This window comes from Anolis sagrei, chromosome 4 (assembly GCF_037176765.1).
Source record: "Anolis sagrei isolate rAnoSag1 chromosome 4, rAnoSag1.mat, whole genome shotgun sequence".
NCBI classification, from domain to species: domain Eukaryota; kingdom Metazoa; phylum Chordata; class Lepidosauria; order Squamata; family Dactyloidae; genus Anolis; species Anolis sagrei.
Genome location: NC_090024.1, coordinates 126,834,822 through 126,852,063, shown reverse-complemented (window position 1 = coordinate 126,852,063; position 17,242 = coordinate 126,834,822). Strand labels below are relative to the sequence as shown.

The window sequence follows — 17,242 nt, the reverse complement described above, 5'->3', positions numbered from 1 at the left end:
TTGGAGAGCAGATACAAACCAACTGACTGCACGCAGGGCTATATAGGTCAGTGGGTCTGACCCTGTGTATTGCAGTGTCCTATGTTCACTTGTTAATGCAGACGATTTGGGTCATTTTTGTTAAAAAGATCAGGCTCTCTTTTTGATAGAAAAAAAAGGTATAATCTAGAGTCTGTCAATATAACGTGTGTGATCTAGCTTGAAATGAGTATCTTAGAAGCCTCATTTCTAGTTCTGCACCTATGCTGTGCTGCTGATAAAAAGACCATAACTAAGTAATCTGTGGTCCTTTGATCTGTTTTTATTAGTCTGCCAAACTAGGTAATTGTTTCAAATAGTTAAAAGTCATTTTGTGTGCCAGCACGGCAGTGTTTGCCAGAGGCCCATCAGCATTTTCACTTTAAAACCCATATTTTCTGAAGTTTGTGAGCACATTGTTTCAATCTAATCTGAAACTTGGCTTGTGTCATTGGGAGATATGTTTTCTTTAGCAAATTTAATATAGTCAGCTGTTCCTGAAGTTGTCGTAGTGGCTATTTTTTTTACTTAACTGGATAGAAATTTTGTTTCCCAGTCTGCTGACTCCAGTTAGAGTTATGAAAACAAAAACCCGGCTCACTTGAAAAGTATGCACATTACCATGTTTCTTTTGCCACAAGTTCTTGCCTCAAAACGGTCTGCTTCTTTGCTTTGGTCAGTGATTGACTAAACACCAGCTACCACCCCTCTCTTTACTCCTCCTATTTGCATATTTTCCTTTAGTGTGTTTGCAGCATTACTCCTTCTGGCTGTGGCTTCTTCTCCTTTCCTGCACTCCATTCATATGCATCTCTGTTGGGGCTGCTGCACTGAAGTTAATGGATTTGGCTTTATTTCTGTTCTGGATTTGGCTTTAATTCTGTTCTGGATTTGAAGGCAGCTATGAGAACAGCAATGTATATATTGACTTGTTCAGGAACTGAAACATCTCTACAAGTTTTGCCACAAAGATCTCATCTTGATGCAAACTATTTTTAAACTCAAGAAACTTGTGGTTATCACTTCTTGATGTGGCTATATGGAAATTACAGGTACTTTCACATTCTATTGTTGATTCACTGTTACAAAATGAGAAGAAGAAATATAATTGGCCAGGCACTTACTCCGTGGGACTTTATTACAATTTCTTTTTCCTTTTGGTCACTTCCTGAAAATATGTTGCAGCGATATGAAACCAAGGAACCGAAATTTGACTTCACATGCTGTCTTTTAATTTGAAGACTGGAAGATCTTGTGTAGATACTGATTCGGCTTCACAGTTGCATACAGATAATTGAAAATGGTGTGATATTGAATTTGGATTATACCTATTAAGTAGCTAGTCTTCATCTGGTTACAGATGATTGGAGGTTTATTGCAAATCCTTAAACATTGAAGAATACCTGCTAGTATTCCTCAGAAGGAAGTAGCTCAAATGGCAATATCATAACAAGTGCATCTAAGTAAGTTTAAGTTTAGGTAACTGAAAGTGAGAAATGAAAAATGAATGTATTTAAAAAGCGGCTGAGCCCTTCTCCTGCAATCTTCCAGAGGTCTATGTCAGAGCAGGATGATGACTCTAGAAAAGTCGGAGCTAGCTTGAAGGACTATCATTGGTACCATCATGTTACAAGCAAGGGAATGTATGAAGGAGCAGGTTCAGATTTAGGAAAGCTGCTTGGAGCTTACCGATGGCAGACTCCCCCTCGACTTCGCTGGATGGTGACCAAGAGAACAGATGTACCCAAGACTGCTGCACAGGCTTTTAAGGCACAGACTTCAATTGCTGATAATCACCAGGAATATTCAGAAGAGAAGCTCAACATGCCTGCAACTCGGCCGTTTCGTGCCCCATTTTACAGGTCTATATCAGAACCGACACCACACTGGAGAGAGAGAAGTCTAAAGTCACCTCTGCAACCAGAATGTGGCGACCAGGATAGTTACTTTACCCGTGGTTTCTTCTCTACGATCTCCAGCAGCTTTTCTAAGGCACTGAATCGGAAAGGGGAACAAAGTGCAGTGGAGATAGATGTGCCTGAGCATGATCAGATGAACGTGACTACAGGTATCATTATTTTGCATTTAATCTTGGTAACGTTTTAAGCTTGAGCCGAACTACTTCTTTCATAGGAACAGTGGCAGTTGAATTTCTTTCTCTCCCAAACTTGTCTTCACTGGTCACATGGGATATCTGGTGGTTGTAGAAGCTGTCATTGTATTCCCAGTGCATCTTTTGCAATTAGACTTTTTCCAGAAATATATTGTAGTAGTTCAGTATTTGTTGTCAGATACATTATTTCTTGATTATAATTGTTTAATGGACATTTTAACTCTTAAATATTGCACTCTAGATCAGTGTCCTGAAAAAAATGTATCGCAGGCCCTTGATTATTTGCACTTTAGTCCTCTATATGTTGTTAGGACAAAAGTGAAAGCGGTGTACTTTTAAACAGTTGGCTTTAATTTATGTCATGTTGATTTTTTGGACCAGCCTGCTTTGCTCTTCTCACTTTACGGAACAGCATTAGTTGAAAGGTTTCTACTGCAGTGCATAAAAGCTGTGTGACTAATAGTTTAATTTAATGTATATGTTTTTTAGTGTAATATTTTATGCACATAAGCCTACCTTGAGTTCCAGGCCCTGTCTATACTGCCATATAATCCTGTTCAGAATGCAATTTAGCTGCATTGAACCAGATTATATGAATCTACACTGCCATATAGTGCAGTTACACTACATTCTGAAACTGTATTTTATGGCAGAGTAAATGGGGCCCCAGTCTTGGGGAAAAGACAATATATATGGTGAATAGGAAACTACGGAACGAGACTTTAACAGCTTGACTATGGATTTTGGAAAACGATTTGGACATAAGATTATGACTCGGCATTACATAATATAAATAATATAAATAATAATGATATGCATAATGAGCATCTTATTATTATTAATTTAACATGTGGTGCTTTGAATGTGATTTTCCTGCTTTTTGTCAGCAAGTTAGACTGGATGGCCCACAAGGTCTCTTCCAACTCTATGATTCTATGATTTTATGATTCTGTAATACATGTGCACATTGAAATTAGGTATATCTTTTGCAGTGTGCACATATATTGCTTACATGTACATGTTAAAGAAACAAATTTCTTTTCACCTTCAATTTTTAAACCAATAAAAAAGATTGTGTCACAGCAGGAAGTGCAAAGCTCAAAGAAATAAACTCTTCCTTGCTTCCTTATATTTTTGTTGAGAGCCACCTCAGAGTATATCAGGATGAAGGAGTAGTCTGTAGACCAGTAGAGCCATTTGGTTCTTGGTGGTTCATTAATAAAGTAGGGTAGATACTTCAAACATAGCTAACGTTGTTCTGTTTTGAACAACTATGCCCGATAAGGTATCTGTCTGTTCAAAAGCATGAAGTACTTGAACTGGTTGGAATAAGTTTTGATACTCCTCTCTTTCATTTGCTCTCCAAACATTCAATTTAGTGCTCTTTTTATGCAAAACCAGGAGACAGGTTATAGTTGACTGAAGGTTTATTGGAAACCCTTAAACACTGAAGCCCTAGATGAGATCTCTTTGCACAAGTAAAGTATTGGAACACACTGTTAAAGGAGAACAGATGCCAGACGTTTGTAATGGCATGATGACATTTAAAGGTTGCTCCCGGGAAGCCAAGTAAGTTCAGGGAAAAATAAAGCTGTCTTTAAATTGTACCCTGAGCAGTGAAACAGAACCATTTTATCTTCTGATACTTGTGGCTTCAAAATAATTCCAGCACTGCAGAAGAGGAAAGTTGCTAAGGTTTGGCCAATTACTACTGAAGTCAACAGATATGCTAACACCAGATATTAAGATTTTAAGTAGATCTTCTCATGTGTCAGCTGTTACAAATATCATAGAGGTTGTATGTTTGGAATTTCTTCTCCCATTTGGATTCTCAGAGGATTATGTAATTTGGTCCAAATTACTAATTCAGCTGTGAAAAAGTCCTTTAAACCCTATATGTAAAAACTCCCTTGAATTTCTCTTATTATTACACTAAACAGTTGGAAACATGTGGAAGCTATTGAGCCTGTTGCTGGATTGCTCCTCTGCAATCAAAATCCCTCTTATTATTATGAGTGAGCTTTGCTGACATGGGCATCTATAACCTCTTAATCACAGTCTAGTGTGCTGTTGTAGTAGATAACCCTATAATTACTAGACCCAAAACAGCAACTATCAGAACTAGATACTTTATTTGCACTTGAGAGTAGATATAAAACCATTATTATTTGTTTTAAGAGAACAACGAAGTCCTCTACAAAGAGCTGTACATATTGTTAGAAATTCTAAACTTTTCTGAATATTTCTGAAACTTTTCTGGGTATTTAAAATTATACTCATTATTTAATTAATGTTCAATATTACAACATACAAGCCAATATTCACCAGTAGAGAAGATAGTAATAAAGACGGACCAGCAAGGACCCTTGTGTGTTGTTAATGCTTGTTTCAATTTGTTTCTATTGAATTTTCATTTTCTGTAAGTAGCTATGGGAACCTGTTGAATGGGTCAATATAAGAACACAAACAATTTAATTAAATTGAAAATACTTCAGAAAATGATTAAATACATTTGCTGTACTTCCTCACATACCATTTTAGAATATAATTCTAATGACTTTCCATGTAGAACAGTGGTTTTCAACCTGTGGGTCCCCAGGTGTTTTGGCCTACAACTCCCAGAAATCCCAGCCAGTTTACCAGCTGTTAGGATTTCTGGGAGTTGAAGGCCAAAATATCTAGGGACCCACAGGTTGAGAACCACTGATGTAGAACATTCAAAATTATTTCGGAATTTATTCCCTTGTATAGGAGATAAGTTACAAGAACTTCAGATGGTTTGGTCGAGAAAGGGATCGTAATCTCACTCTCCCAAAGTGGAGAAATGATACAGTGACTTTTGCTGTGTAGTAGGTTGAACAAAATTACACTGAAAGCATAAGCATGTTTTCTTCCCATTCTGGCAATGTTTGAGTCCTAATATATAAATTTGGCCAACCCACTTCAGAAGAGTCAGTTGCTTGGCATGATTTCCCTAGATTTCTGAGGGCCCTGTTGGTGGCATTCTCCTCCCATAAACATTTTTATCCCAAGTGCCTCCTGAACCGCAGAGCAAGTAAGGAGGAGTGTTGGAAAGAGTGTAGGAATGGCTCAAGATCCTGCTGGCTGGGTACTATAAGTGCAGAGCTTCATGCCTTCGGAGAGATAGTAATAGGAGACCTCTCAAGCAGTGCTTGAGAGGTTAGTCTTAAATTGGCCTCTGGGAGTGATTAGGAGAAAGAGGGCACCAAAGTAGTGGAGGTAAAAAGGGAACATGGTTGAGTTGTCATTGGAGAAAAAGGAGAAACTGTGTGGGTAAGGGAAGAGGAAGAGCGCTCGGTTCTCTAAAGTGCATGGCCTCAGGTGGATGGAGTGGGAGAAAAAGAATACTCATATAGTGTGGAGGGAAAGTGGTAGGACGGTATTCTAAGCCATTCTAGTTAGTCACTTCAACTAGTTAGAAATAAATATCTCTGTTGTTTATTTGGTGCTAGATAATTTTATTTGAGCTAGACAATGCTACTGTTAGGTTGATTTGTAATTTGTTGAGCAATTGAATCCAAAAAATGCTTACCAATTGTTCATCTTCATCTTGGAAAGAAGTGAGTAGTGGAGTGCTGCAGGGTTCTCTTCCTAGGCCTAATGCTGTACAGCATCTTCTTAAATGACTTGAGTGAAGGTTTAGAGGACATGTTTATCAGATTTACAGATGACACCAAAATGGGGGAGATCGCTAATATTCCAGAAGACAAGATCAGAATTTAAAATGACATCAACAGAGTAGAGAGCTGGGCCAAAACTAACAAAATGAATTTCAACAAGGAGAAATGTGGGATACTACACTTAGCAGAAAAAATGAAATGCACAAGATGAGTGACAAGTGGCTCGATAACAGTGCACATCAAAGACATTCTGGAGTCTTAGCAGATCACAAGTTGAATATGAGCCACCAATGTGATGCAGCAGCTAAAAAAACCAATAGGATTTAGGAGTGCATCAAAAGGAGTAATTGTGCCCCTCTATTCAGCTTTGGTCAGACTTCACTGGAATAATATTGTGTCCAAGTCTGGGCACCACAATTCAACAGGGATATTGACAAGGTGGAATGTGTCCAGAGGAGGTTGACTAAAACTATCAAAGGCCTGGAAACCATAATCTATGAGGAGACACTTTAAGAGCTGGGCATGTTTATCCTACAAAAGAAAAGTTGAGAGGAGACATGATAGCCATGTATACCTATGTGAAAGGATGTCATAAAGAAGAGGTAGCAGACTTGTTTTCTACTGTCTTGGAGACAGGGACTTGGAGACAGGGTTCAAAGGAGATTCCACCTAAACATTGGGAAGAACTTCCTGACCGTATGAGCAGTTCAACAGTGGGACTCTCTGTCTTCGAATGTGATGGAGGCTCATTCTGTTGAAGCTTTTCAACAGAGGTTGGATTTGGATGATCATCTGACAGGGGTGCTTTGATTGCGCTTTTCCTACATGGCAGGGAGTTGGATTGGATTTTAATAGGCCTTGTGAATGTATCCACTACTTCTTGGGAAAGGATAAGCTTGTGTGCTCACTTCCAACTCTATGATTCTGTTATGATTCTTATCCTTTCCCAAGAAGTAGTGGATACATTCACAAGACCTATTAAAATAAATACAGTTTAGAACATTCTTGGTGATTTCCCCCCTAAATGTGATTTAGGCATATTCTGTTATGTTCGGTTTAAAGGGAATTAGAAAGTTACTGATTATTGCTACTTTTCAAATTGCTCCTGAAATTCTTTGTAAAGGCATTAGATCAGGAAGAAGCCTATTTCAACAAACAAATGCTGAAGCCACAATCCCTGAATGAAGCTGAAGTCACGTCAGTAGGACAGGATGAGGAAATAGGCAGGGGAACTTTCCACTCTGTTCAATTTCTTGACTCTTTTAAGAAGGCCAGTGAAAGTGGAGTAAAGTACCTCAACAGAGGTATTTTTCTTCTTTGCAAAAACACTTGATTCTGTTTTGAGTTCCAGGTAAACCTTTCAGTTTTTGTCAATAGAAAGTAATTCCCCAAAGCTGAACGAAAAGTGGACATCAGATGAGACTATGTCATCTAGCAATCCTCTTCGTTGTAATAGAGTGGTTTCTCCAGCAGTAATATGATGATGGCATTTCCTGAACAATGTTTTCCTTCTCCTGCTTCCTCAGGACAAAGGAAGCAGGAGGCTGATTTTAAAGTCAGCAATGTCATTTCAACAGTGTGCACTGTCGCTTGGCCTTCGGTGGGAAGAGTGCTCCCAGGGGAATACTGTTTTCCTGAAGTTACATTTTTCTTATTCTTATTACACTCCACTTTTCCTCTCCAGAAAGGCGATCCAATTTTTTATAAAATGAATGTGCTATTTTTAGAGCACTCCAGCAACTGTGCTCTCTGCTTGTCACCACCGGCACATAAAATACATGTTTCCAGTACAGAATAGTTAAAATAAATGTGTGATAAGACTACATGTACATTATTTTAGATCTTGCGTATTTATTGTAAAAGTAGATTTAATGTATAATTTTGTTCTTTCCACAATTCTTCTAAAATAACTAGCTGTTTGAACACCAAAATATTTGTGCCTAAGACTTCATTTTTAATTCTCAGTTCATTGTTAAATAGAGATTCACAATGATGTAGTGGTCTGAATGTTGGACTAAAACCCTGGAACATCAGGGTTCAAGTTCCTGTTCAGCCATGAAAACACTCTCTAAGCCTAAGAGAGAGGCAAAGGCAAACCTCCCCTGAAAAAATCTTGCAAGGAAACCCTATGATATCTTCACCTTAGGCTTGCCAGAATTCAGAGATGACTTTGAAGGTACACAACAACAACAACAACAACAACAACAACAACAACATGGTTCAACATTGATGGGTATCATCTAATTGTAACTGCAACCATTTTTTGCTCAGTTGTTCAAACCTGACTTTATTTATCTTTTATATGGGAATCAATGCCTTCTCTGTGCTTATAACTTTTCCTTTACTTAGATGTGGTCTCATTAAGAACAATATTAATGAAAATGTAAATGTTTTTAGAACCAGAGATGGGTCAAAAATTGACCAATGTGAAAATAAATCATGTTCAGTATATTTATCTGTATCTTCTCTATCTAGATTACCTCCACCTTGTCTTGATTAAATAGTAGTTTGGTTCACCTTTATCCATTTCAAAACTGACTTATCACTTCTTGGATTTTTGGCTAAGACCAAGTGCAGACTTATCAAGGAATTTGTATTTGTAGGTAGAAAACATCATCATTATGATGATACCGTCATAATTTTCCCATCTGGAACTCAAGCCTGCTTAGAACAGTTAAAACAAACATAACTAAAAGTTTCCCGTACCTTGGTAAGTCTGATGTGGCCATGGTGATTCACACTCTTGTTACATCCCGAATAGACTACTTCAACACATTCTATATGGGGCTGCCTTTGAAGACAGTCCAGAAACTTTAATTAGTCAAAGTGCTGGTTTAACCTTTAAAGCCCTAAACAGTTCTGGCCCAGACTACCTGTCTGAACGTATCTCCTGGTACGAACCATCACAAAACTTAAGATCATCTGGAGAGGCCCTGCTCTCGACCCTACCAACATTGCAAACATGATTGATGGGGATGAGGGACAGGGCCTTCTCATCAGTGGCCCCCTGCCTGTGGAACGCTCTCCCCAGAGACATCAGAAGAGCAACCTCCCTCCTGTCTTTTAGAAGAAAAATCAAGACCTGGTTTTGGGATCAAGCGTTCGATTCGTGAGCAGCAAGTAAAAGAAGATTTGATTTGTTTCGGACTGGATTTTAGACTTTGATTTTAATAGGCATGTGTTAATTAATTGTTTTAATTATTGTTTTAATATTTTTAACATTTTAATGTTATTGTTGATGACACTATATGGTGTTTGTGAAGCTGCCCTGAGTCCCCCCTCAGGGGTGAGAAGGGCGGGGTATAAATATAGGAAATAAATAAATACATCATATAAAAATTAAAATGTGATTACACTATCAATAAACCTAAATAAGTTAAAACATGCCAATTAAAAAGAAAATAACAAATAGCCAATGTCAAATGTTATGGAAGTCAACCTTTAAAGTCTTGCCAAACCAACCACCACAATAACAACAAAATGTCTTTACGTGCCTATGGACAAGAAGGAACGATGACGCTAGTCTAACTTCTCTAGGAAAAGAGTTCTAGAGCTTGGAATCAGCCTCAGGGAAACCCTCTCCCGTGTTTATCCCAAATATGCATGTGAGGTTGGTGGGACCGAAAAAATGTCTTTCCCAGAAATTCTCAAAACACAGATATGCTTTACTGAATAGTAAAGCATAGGACCTATGTCTTTCCAACATACTATTGATACCACAGCCCAAAGTTCTATATGATTTACCTGCCAAGAATATTATATAGACTTTGTAAAAAAAAAAAATCATATGCAAGGTTTTGCGCCAAAGACCACAGGATAAAGCAGAATTCTTCTGGTATCATTTTCTAAAGTCTTTGTTTTATGAAAAAGAGGACCCAGCATTGTATCATGGCTCATAGAATCACAGAGTTAGAAGAGACCTCATGGGCCATCCAGCCCAACTCCCTGCCAAGAAGCAGGGAAAGCACATTCAAAGCACCCCGACAGATTGCTCTTTAACCCAGTACTGAACAGTGACCCAGAGGGATGTCATAGTTGAAGCCATACAGGGTCAAGAAGAACTAGTAGGATCACAGTTTTCTATGCATAGGCCAATGATGGGCAATCTTTTGAGCTTGGTGTGTCAATACTTGCCCAAAAAATGAGCATAACTCGGGTGGGGTGTCACTTCGAGAAAAAATCATAATTTCATGATATTTATAGTTTAATAACAAAAATATATTATTGTAATATATAATTGTATTTAATAAACCAAAAGCTAATTATTTAACTTACCTGCTTTTTCTATAATGCCATATATCTCAGCATTATAGAAAAATGCTAGTGTAGGAGCCGAAGATGAAATGTCCTTCTTGGGATGCGGCCCCATCTTCTTTGTATGCGGCCGCATGCGACCAAGTGTCATCGAAAATGGCTACGCATGTCAGTGCTGACACACGTGTCATAGGTTCGCCATCATCGGCCATTCTTTGGGATGGCCAACAACAATTCTGCAATCAAATTGGATCTGAGTCTTGAATGGAATAGATCTGAATAATACACATCCCCAAACACTTCCTGATTTAAATGGGGACCACCAGTTCTAACACCTTTCTCAAGAACAAAATGCTCATTGTAGTTTTTGTAAATCATGCTCCAAGCTTGGATTTTTCTTCAGAGAGATCTCATTATCCCCTCAAGGGCAGCAGGAATTATTCCCACTCCTAGAAAAGTATTAACTATCTTTGCCATCCATAATCCATGATAAGATTTCAACAGCCATAGTCCAGAGTACATGTAATCTGCAGTCTTTCACGTATCTTGTCTATATCCACAGGCCGCACACATTAATAAGAAACCCTGCAGCATTATCTTTTTCATTGTCTGCCAAGAGAGGTTCTGCACAGAGAGAATTCTCGCTCCCATCACACAATGTACTTAAAATCAGGCCCATGATGTGCTCAGTTTTGAACACTTTTTCCAATTGTATTTTTGTCTGTGATTGTGTGCTTAATATGTATAAGAACATTCCCAACCTTGTGCTGGAATTGTAATTTCTCATCAATTACAGGGTTTATTTCCTGTATTTAGAAACATAAATGGGTAAGTCTTTTAAAATGGAATTAAAAGTAATTTATCACTTTGCTATAGTTTAGGGATGAAGTGTGGCTGTGCATGAACAGTTGAAAATAATTAAGTATGAAGTACAGTTTAAAATTATGTTCAGTTAAGGTATTCTAGTTTCCAGCTGGTTTAAGGTATTTTATTAATAGAGGACCCTGTGTTCCCAAATCTCTTTTGGAAATTAAATACTCACGAAATGGAAGAATAGGCAAACATAGCTTTCTGCCATTTTTTTTTCTCTGTGTCAGAAGCGACTTGAAAAACTGCAGGTAGTTTCTGCTGTGAGAGAATTGGCAGTATGTAAGGACGTTGCCCAGGGAATGGCTGGATGTTTTGATTTTTTACCATCCTTGCGGGAGGCTTCTCTCATGTCCCCGCATGGGGAGCTGGAGCTGACAGAGGGAGCTCATCCATGCTCTCTCCAGATTCAAATCTCTGACCTGTCGATCTTTAGTCCTGCCGGCATAAGGGTTTAACCGTGCCACCGTGGGCTCCTGCTTTCTGCCATTTATAATGAGCAAAAGCACTTAAAGTGTAGCAGTGAAATAGCTGGCAATTTTGATACTGCAAACACTGAGGGGTGTATTGAGAAATGACAAAAAGACAACCCATGCTACCAGCCCCTTGACAAAAATATATTTAGACGCCTTTGTTTTGGGCCTGGAGGCAGGCAGAAATTAATTGAGCTTTCAAGCAGTACATGATTTTATCCGCATTATGACATTAGCCAATTTTGGATTAATTTTAACATAGTGTAGAGGGTCACATTTCTGTTTTGAGTACAATGTGTGGAAAAGAATGTAAGGTTTAAGTGACAGATGTGAAGTCAAGTTGTTTAGGTTAAAAATAAAAGCATGTTGCTCATAATTTGAGCCTAGTGTTCATATACATTTATATGTGAATAATTCAGTTCTTCAACCTTTATGTTCCTGAAACCAAAAAGCAAGTGACAATCACTCATTGCCCCCAGTAGTTTCAAATTGCTGTTCATAGTAATATATTTAGTGGACCTAACTTAGGTACAGTTTTTAATGTTATCAGTTTCCTTCACTTGAAGAAGTACATGTTTTTGAAGCAAAACTGCATATTCTAAAATAATTGTTTTTAAATTGATCATGAGAAAAACATTTACTTAACATATAGTTCTATAAGTGAGTGATCCCTATTCCCCTGGTCCAAATCAGGGCAAATCTCCAGATTGACTTGTACTAGCTAAGGCCCCATCTACACTGTAATATGAAATCCAGATTATCTGCTTTGAACTGGATTATATGGCAGTGTAGACTCATATAATCCCGTTCAAAGCAGATTATCTGGATTATCTGATTTGATAATCTGAATTATCTAATTTGATAATCTGGATTATATAGCAGCATAGATCCAGCCTCAGAAGATTTTATTTATTTTATTTTATTTATTTATTTGCTATACTTGTATACCGCCGTTTCTCAGCCTAGCCGGCGACTCAACGCGGTTTATAACAACTTATAACAACAGTATACAGTTTAAAAGCATAAAAACACGATCCACAATACATATATCAATAAACAATCCAATTCATCTCTTGACTAAAATCGCGATCCAGTTTCGTCGTCCAAATTGCCAGTCCTTCAATCATTACACTTATTGCACTGAGTTAATCGAACGCCTGCTTGAACATACAGGTTTTTAGTCTTTTCCGGAAAACCATCAATGAGGGGGCTGATCTTACCTCCATGGGGAGGGCGTTCCATAGCCGCGGGGCCACCACAGAAAAGGCCCTGTCTCTTGTCCCCGCCAGCCGCACCTGTGAAGCAGGCGGGATAGAGAGCAGCCCCCCCCCCCAGAAGATCTTAGGGTCCTGGTGGGCTGATAGGCTGAGATACGTTCGGATAGGTAAGTTGGGCCAGAACCGTTTAGGGCTTTAAAGGCCAGCGCCAGCACTTTGAATTGAGCCTGGTAGCAGATCGGCAGCCAGTGGAGCTGGTGCAGCAGAGGAGTTGTATGCTCCCTGCGCTCCGCTCCAGTTAGTATCATGGCTGCCGAGCGTTGGACTAATTGGAGCTTCCGGACCGTCTTCAAAGGCAACCCCACGTAGAGAGCGTTGCAGTAGTCTAAACAAGATGTAACCAGAGCGTGGACTACCGTGGCCAAGTCAGACTTCCCAAGGTACGGGCGCAGTTGGCGCACAAGTTTTAACTGTGCGAATGCTCCCCTGGTCACCGCTGAAACCTGGGGTTCCAGGCTCAACGATGAGTCCAGGATCACACCCTGGACAGTGCAAATAAATGATGGGTGGATTCTCATGCATACATGCACATACATATTATGCACACTTACACGCCTGGCTTACTAATTAACATATTTTATTATAAGGTCTATATTTGCGTTGCCAAATTACGGTTTCTGTGGAAACTAAATCCAAATATCCCTGTGAAGTACAACCATATAATTTGCATGCACATGTATGCATGGCCACTGCATCTGCCTTTTAGTTAGAAACAAATGAACAAAATGTCAAACTATTTATGAAGATAAATGAGGAAAGTGTTTTAAATGTCATCTAATTATCTATTCAAGTAGAAGTAGTTTTCCATACTTGAGAGAGAGAGCTGAGAGATGTTGAAGCTAATGGGAATAAAATAGATTTCACACATTCACATGAAGGAATGGTGGGCCTGCGCTAAAAAAGTCAATTCCTCACATTGTACAGTCTCTAAATGATACAGTAAAATTAGAGAGAGCTGCTTCGGTTCAGTGTTTGAATATAAACATTGTTGCGCAGAAGCAGATTTTAGCCAGGTCCAATGCAATAGACACACAGACAAGAGGAAAAAAGAACAGAAAAACTTTACCCTTATCAGCAGAGGCATAAACTTGCAATGTTGCATACAAAATCAAACAGTGCAACAAACTTAGATAGTCCTTGTAAGTAACACAGAATAAGGCTTCTTCATCTTCATTCAAATGGGAGAGCAAAACATAAACCTTGAGTAAATAGCTATTCCGCCATAGCAAAGAGCATCGCTGTTAGAGCATAGCAGCATTACAGCATATTGCTTCTCCAAACTGTATTCTAAAATCCATACAGTTATACCCTACTGGCTGTGGCCCAAACATGCTGGCTGACCTACATTACCAGCTGCACACAATAATTAACATCATAAGGTTTTTCTTTAATGCACACACTTGATCCTGCTACGACTTATTCTAACAAACATTTGAAATATATTTGTGAATTAGGCCTGTGATTCTGTGGTGAAGAGAAGAAAATGGTTGCGATGTTCTGCCTCTTTGAGCTTTTGCATAGGGTTCTAGAGAAAATAATTGCTTCTAGATTGAACTAGAGCTTAATGTCTATCAAATATTGTTGCATATCATATTTTGTAATCCACCTAAGAGATGGACCCCTGTTTCAGGCTGGGCTACTTCACAGTTAATGATACCAGGTTGCCTTCTGTGTTTCAGGGATAAATAGGAACTGGGAACCCAAGTCTTACTCCTTCTGAATCTGCCATTTCACAGACTAGCTCTTGTTTAAATTTTAGATTGATATTATTTTAAATTCCTTTTTGTCTTTTAGCTTTGTTGTTTAAGATACACCAGTGGGAATTCCTTGGAAGGGAATCCATATATTCAGCTCCTGCCCTCAGTTTCATTTCTACTTCCCAATTAGAGTTCATAAGCAATTGTATACTTCTGTTTCTTCTTCAGTTTCTCATTTGTTTGGGCAACAAATTGGTGTGACAAATCAAATCATCCATCTATTTTCTTTCAAATAAATTGACAATCAAAAAAGATTGTGAATCCTCATAGGCAGAAGGAGACCGCTGCCAGAAACTCTTGTGTATTTGCTAGAAGAGTGAAATTGGAATCTCCAAAGCAAAGCTTATTACACCTATCCTTTAAGCTCTGGATGAAAATGTCTTTCCTTGACTCAACCCATCCAAAAGTGATGCGCAGTGAGCTCCTTTGAGCTTGCCTTCTGATTGGGACACATAATCTTTTAAGCCTTTTGTGAGTTTAATAATAATCTCTGCTTTGAGAATCCATTCTGTCATATGTATTTTGCAACTTAACAGATGAGGGCATTTAACAGAGTCCTTCAAGCTACAGCTGATTGATTACTGAGTAACGGCCAATTTTTGTAGCCATTTTTGAGCTGGCAAACTTTTTTACTCCTCTCTGGTTTTGAGTGTGTGTTGGTGCGCCTTCTTGAAAAATGACCTCAAGGTGCTAAGATTGCCAAGGAGTCACCATATCAGAGTAGGTTTTCAAGGTCAGTGACTATTACTTTTGAAGTAATCAGCACAAAACACAGTGATTTAATCCTGCATCGAAACCCACTTAAATTTGACCACATAGAGCAGTGAGTGTCAAATTGGTATTATGGGAAAAGAATTTTAGATAATATCAAAATACTGGAAGCTGTGAAGCAGTTTACATATAGCACAAATTTAGACAGTATTATTATTTATTTACTGTATTTGTATACCGCCTTTCTCAGCCAATCGGCAACAGTATGTTGTACATACACCACTAACTCTGACCTTCAAAACAGGAGCTGTTCTTTCAGATGTTGCACTCAACTGCAGTAAGAAAGAAAAGAGGTAATCCTTACTATTGGAGACCCCTTCCACACAACATTATTATTATTCTTGTTGTTGTTGTTTTTATTATTATTATTATTATTATTATTATTAACTTTATTTGTACCCCGCTAGCATCTCCCAAAGGACTCAATGCGGCTTACAAAGGCCAAGGCCTCAAAACACAACATAACAATACAAAACCTAAAGCAAATTAAAAACAATTAAAGCAATATTAAACAACAAGCAATAAACAATATACCAAGACACAATAAAACTGGGCCGGATAATTGCACATTTTCTCCTTTAAACTGGGATTTATTTATTTATTTATTTACAGCATTTATATATTTATTTATTTATTTATTTATTTATTTCATTTATTGACCGCCCCTCTCAGCCCGGAGGCGACTCGGGGCGGTGAACAACACAAAAAGACAGTGTACAGCGGGTCTAGACATACAAAACAGACAGATATAGCACGACATACACTTATACTAAAAATCCGCTTCGTCAGGTCCTGGGGTCATAGCCAAAAATCGCAGTCCTAATCCATTCCAGTGTCAATTAACTATACTTAGTTGAAGGCCTGCTCAAAGAGCCATGTTTTTAGGCCCCTACGGAAGGCCATCAAGGAGGGCGCCTGTCTAACCTCAATCGGGAGAGTGTTCCATAGCCGGGGGGCCACCACCGAGAAGGCCCGCTCCCTCGTCCCCGCCAGACGTGCCTGTGAGGCAGGCGGGACCGAGAGAAGGGCCTCCCCGGATGATCTCAAGGCCCTCGTGGGCTCGTAGGCCGAGATGCGGTCTGCAAGGTATTTTGGGCCGGAACCGTTTAGGGCTTTGTAGGAAAGCACCAGCACCTTAAATTGGGCCCGGTAGCAGATCGGCAGCCAGTGGAGCTGGGACAGCAGAGGCGTTGTGTGCTCTCTGCGTCCAGCTCCCGTTAACAACATGGCTGCCGCGCGCTGGACTAGCTGAAGCTTCCGGGCCGTCTTCAAGGGCAGCCCCACGTAGAGAGCGTTGCAGTAGTCAAGGCGGGATGTGACCAAAGCGTGTACCACCGTGGCCAAGTCAGACTTCCCAAGATACGGGCGCAGCTGGCGCACGAGCCTGAGCTGTGCAAATGCTCCCCTGGTCACCGCTGAAACCTGGGGCTCCAGGCTCAGCGATGAGTCCAGGGTCACACCCAAGCTGCGAACCTGCGCCTTCAAGGGGAGTGCGACCCCGTCCAGCACAGGCTGTAACCCTATACCCTGTTCGGCCTTGCGACTGACCAGGAGTACCTCTGTCTTGTCTGGATTTAATTTCAGTTTGTTCGCCCTCATCCAGACCATTACAGCGGCCAGGCACCGGTTCAGGACTTCGACAGCCTCCTTAGTAGCAGGTGGGAAGGAGTGACAGAGTTGGACGTCATCTGCGTACAGGTGACACCGCACCCCGAAACTCCGGATGATCTCACCCAGCGGCTTCATGTAGATGTTAAACAACAAGGGGGACAAGATGGAGCCCTGAGGAACGCCACACGTCAACGGCTGTGGCGTTGAACAGGAGTCCCCCAACAACACCTTCTGAGTACGACCCTCCAGGAATGACCGGAGCCACTGCAGAGCAGTGCCCCCAAGGCCCATCCCTGCAAGGCGCCCCAGAAGAATACCGTGGTCGACGGTATCGAAGGCCGCTGAGAGGTCCAGGAGCACCAACAGGGACACACTCCCCCTGTCTAGCTCCCGGCGCAGATCATCCACTAAGGCGACCAAGACCGTCTCGGTACCATGTCCCGGTCTGAAACCAGACTGT

General features: G+C 39.9%; 1 protein-coding gene across 4 annotated transcripts in view; it reads left to right on the top strand.

Annotated features, from left to right (window-relative positions):
- The window catches only part of RASAL2 (RAS protein activator like 2), a 298,400-nt gene that overhangs the window by 86,855 nt on the left and 194,303 nt on the right, over positions 1–17,242 (top strand). The window contains exon 1 of one of the 4 annotated variants that reach the window (XM_060774419.2): positions 905–2,086. The exons of 1 other annotated variant lie outside the window; for it this stretch is intronic. In XM_060774419.2, the coding sequence (XP_060630402.2) occupies positions 1,522–2,086 (565 nt within the window). In that variant the 5' untranslated portion in view covers positions 905–1,521. Of the gene's footprint in view, positions 1–904; positions 2,087–17,242 lie in introns of those variants that run through there. 2 more of the 4 variants (XM_060774417.2, XM_060774418.2) reach the window with 2 other exon arrangements.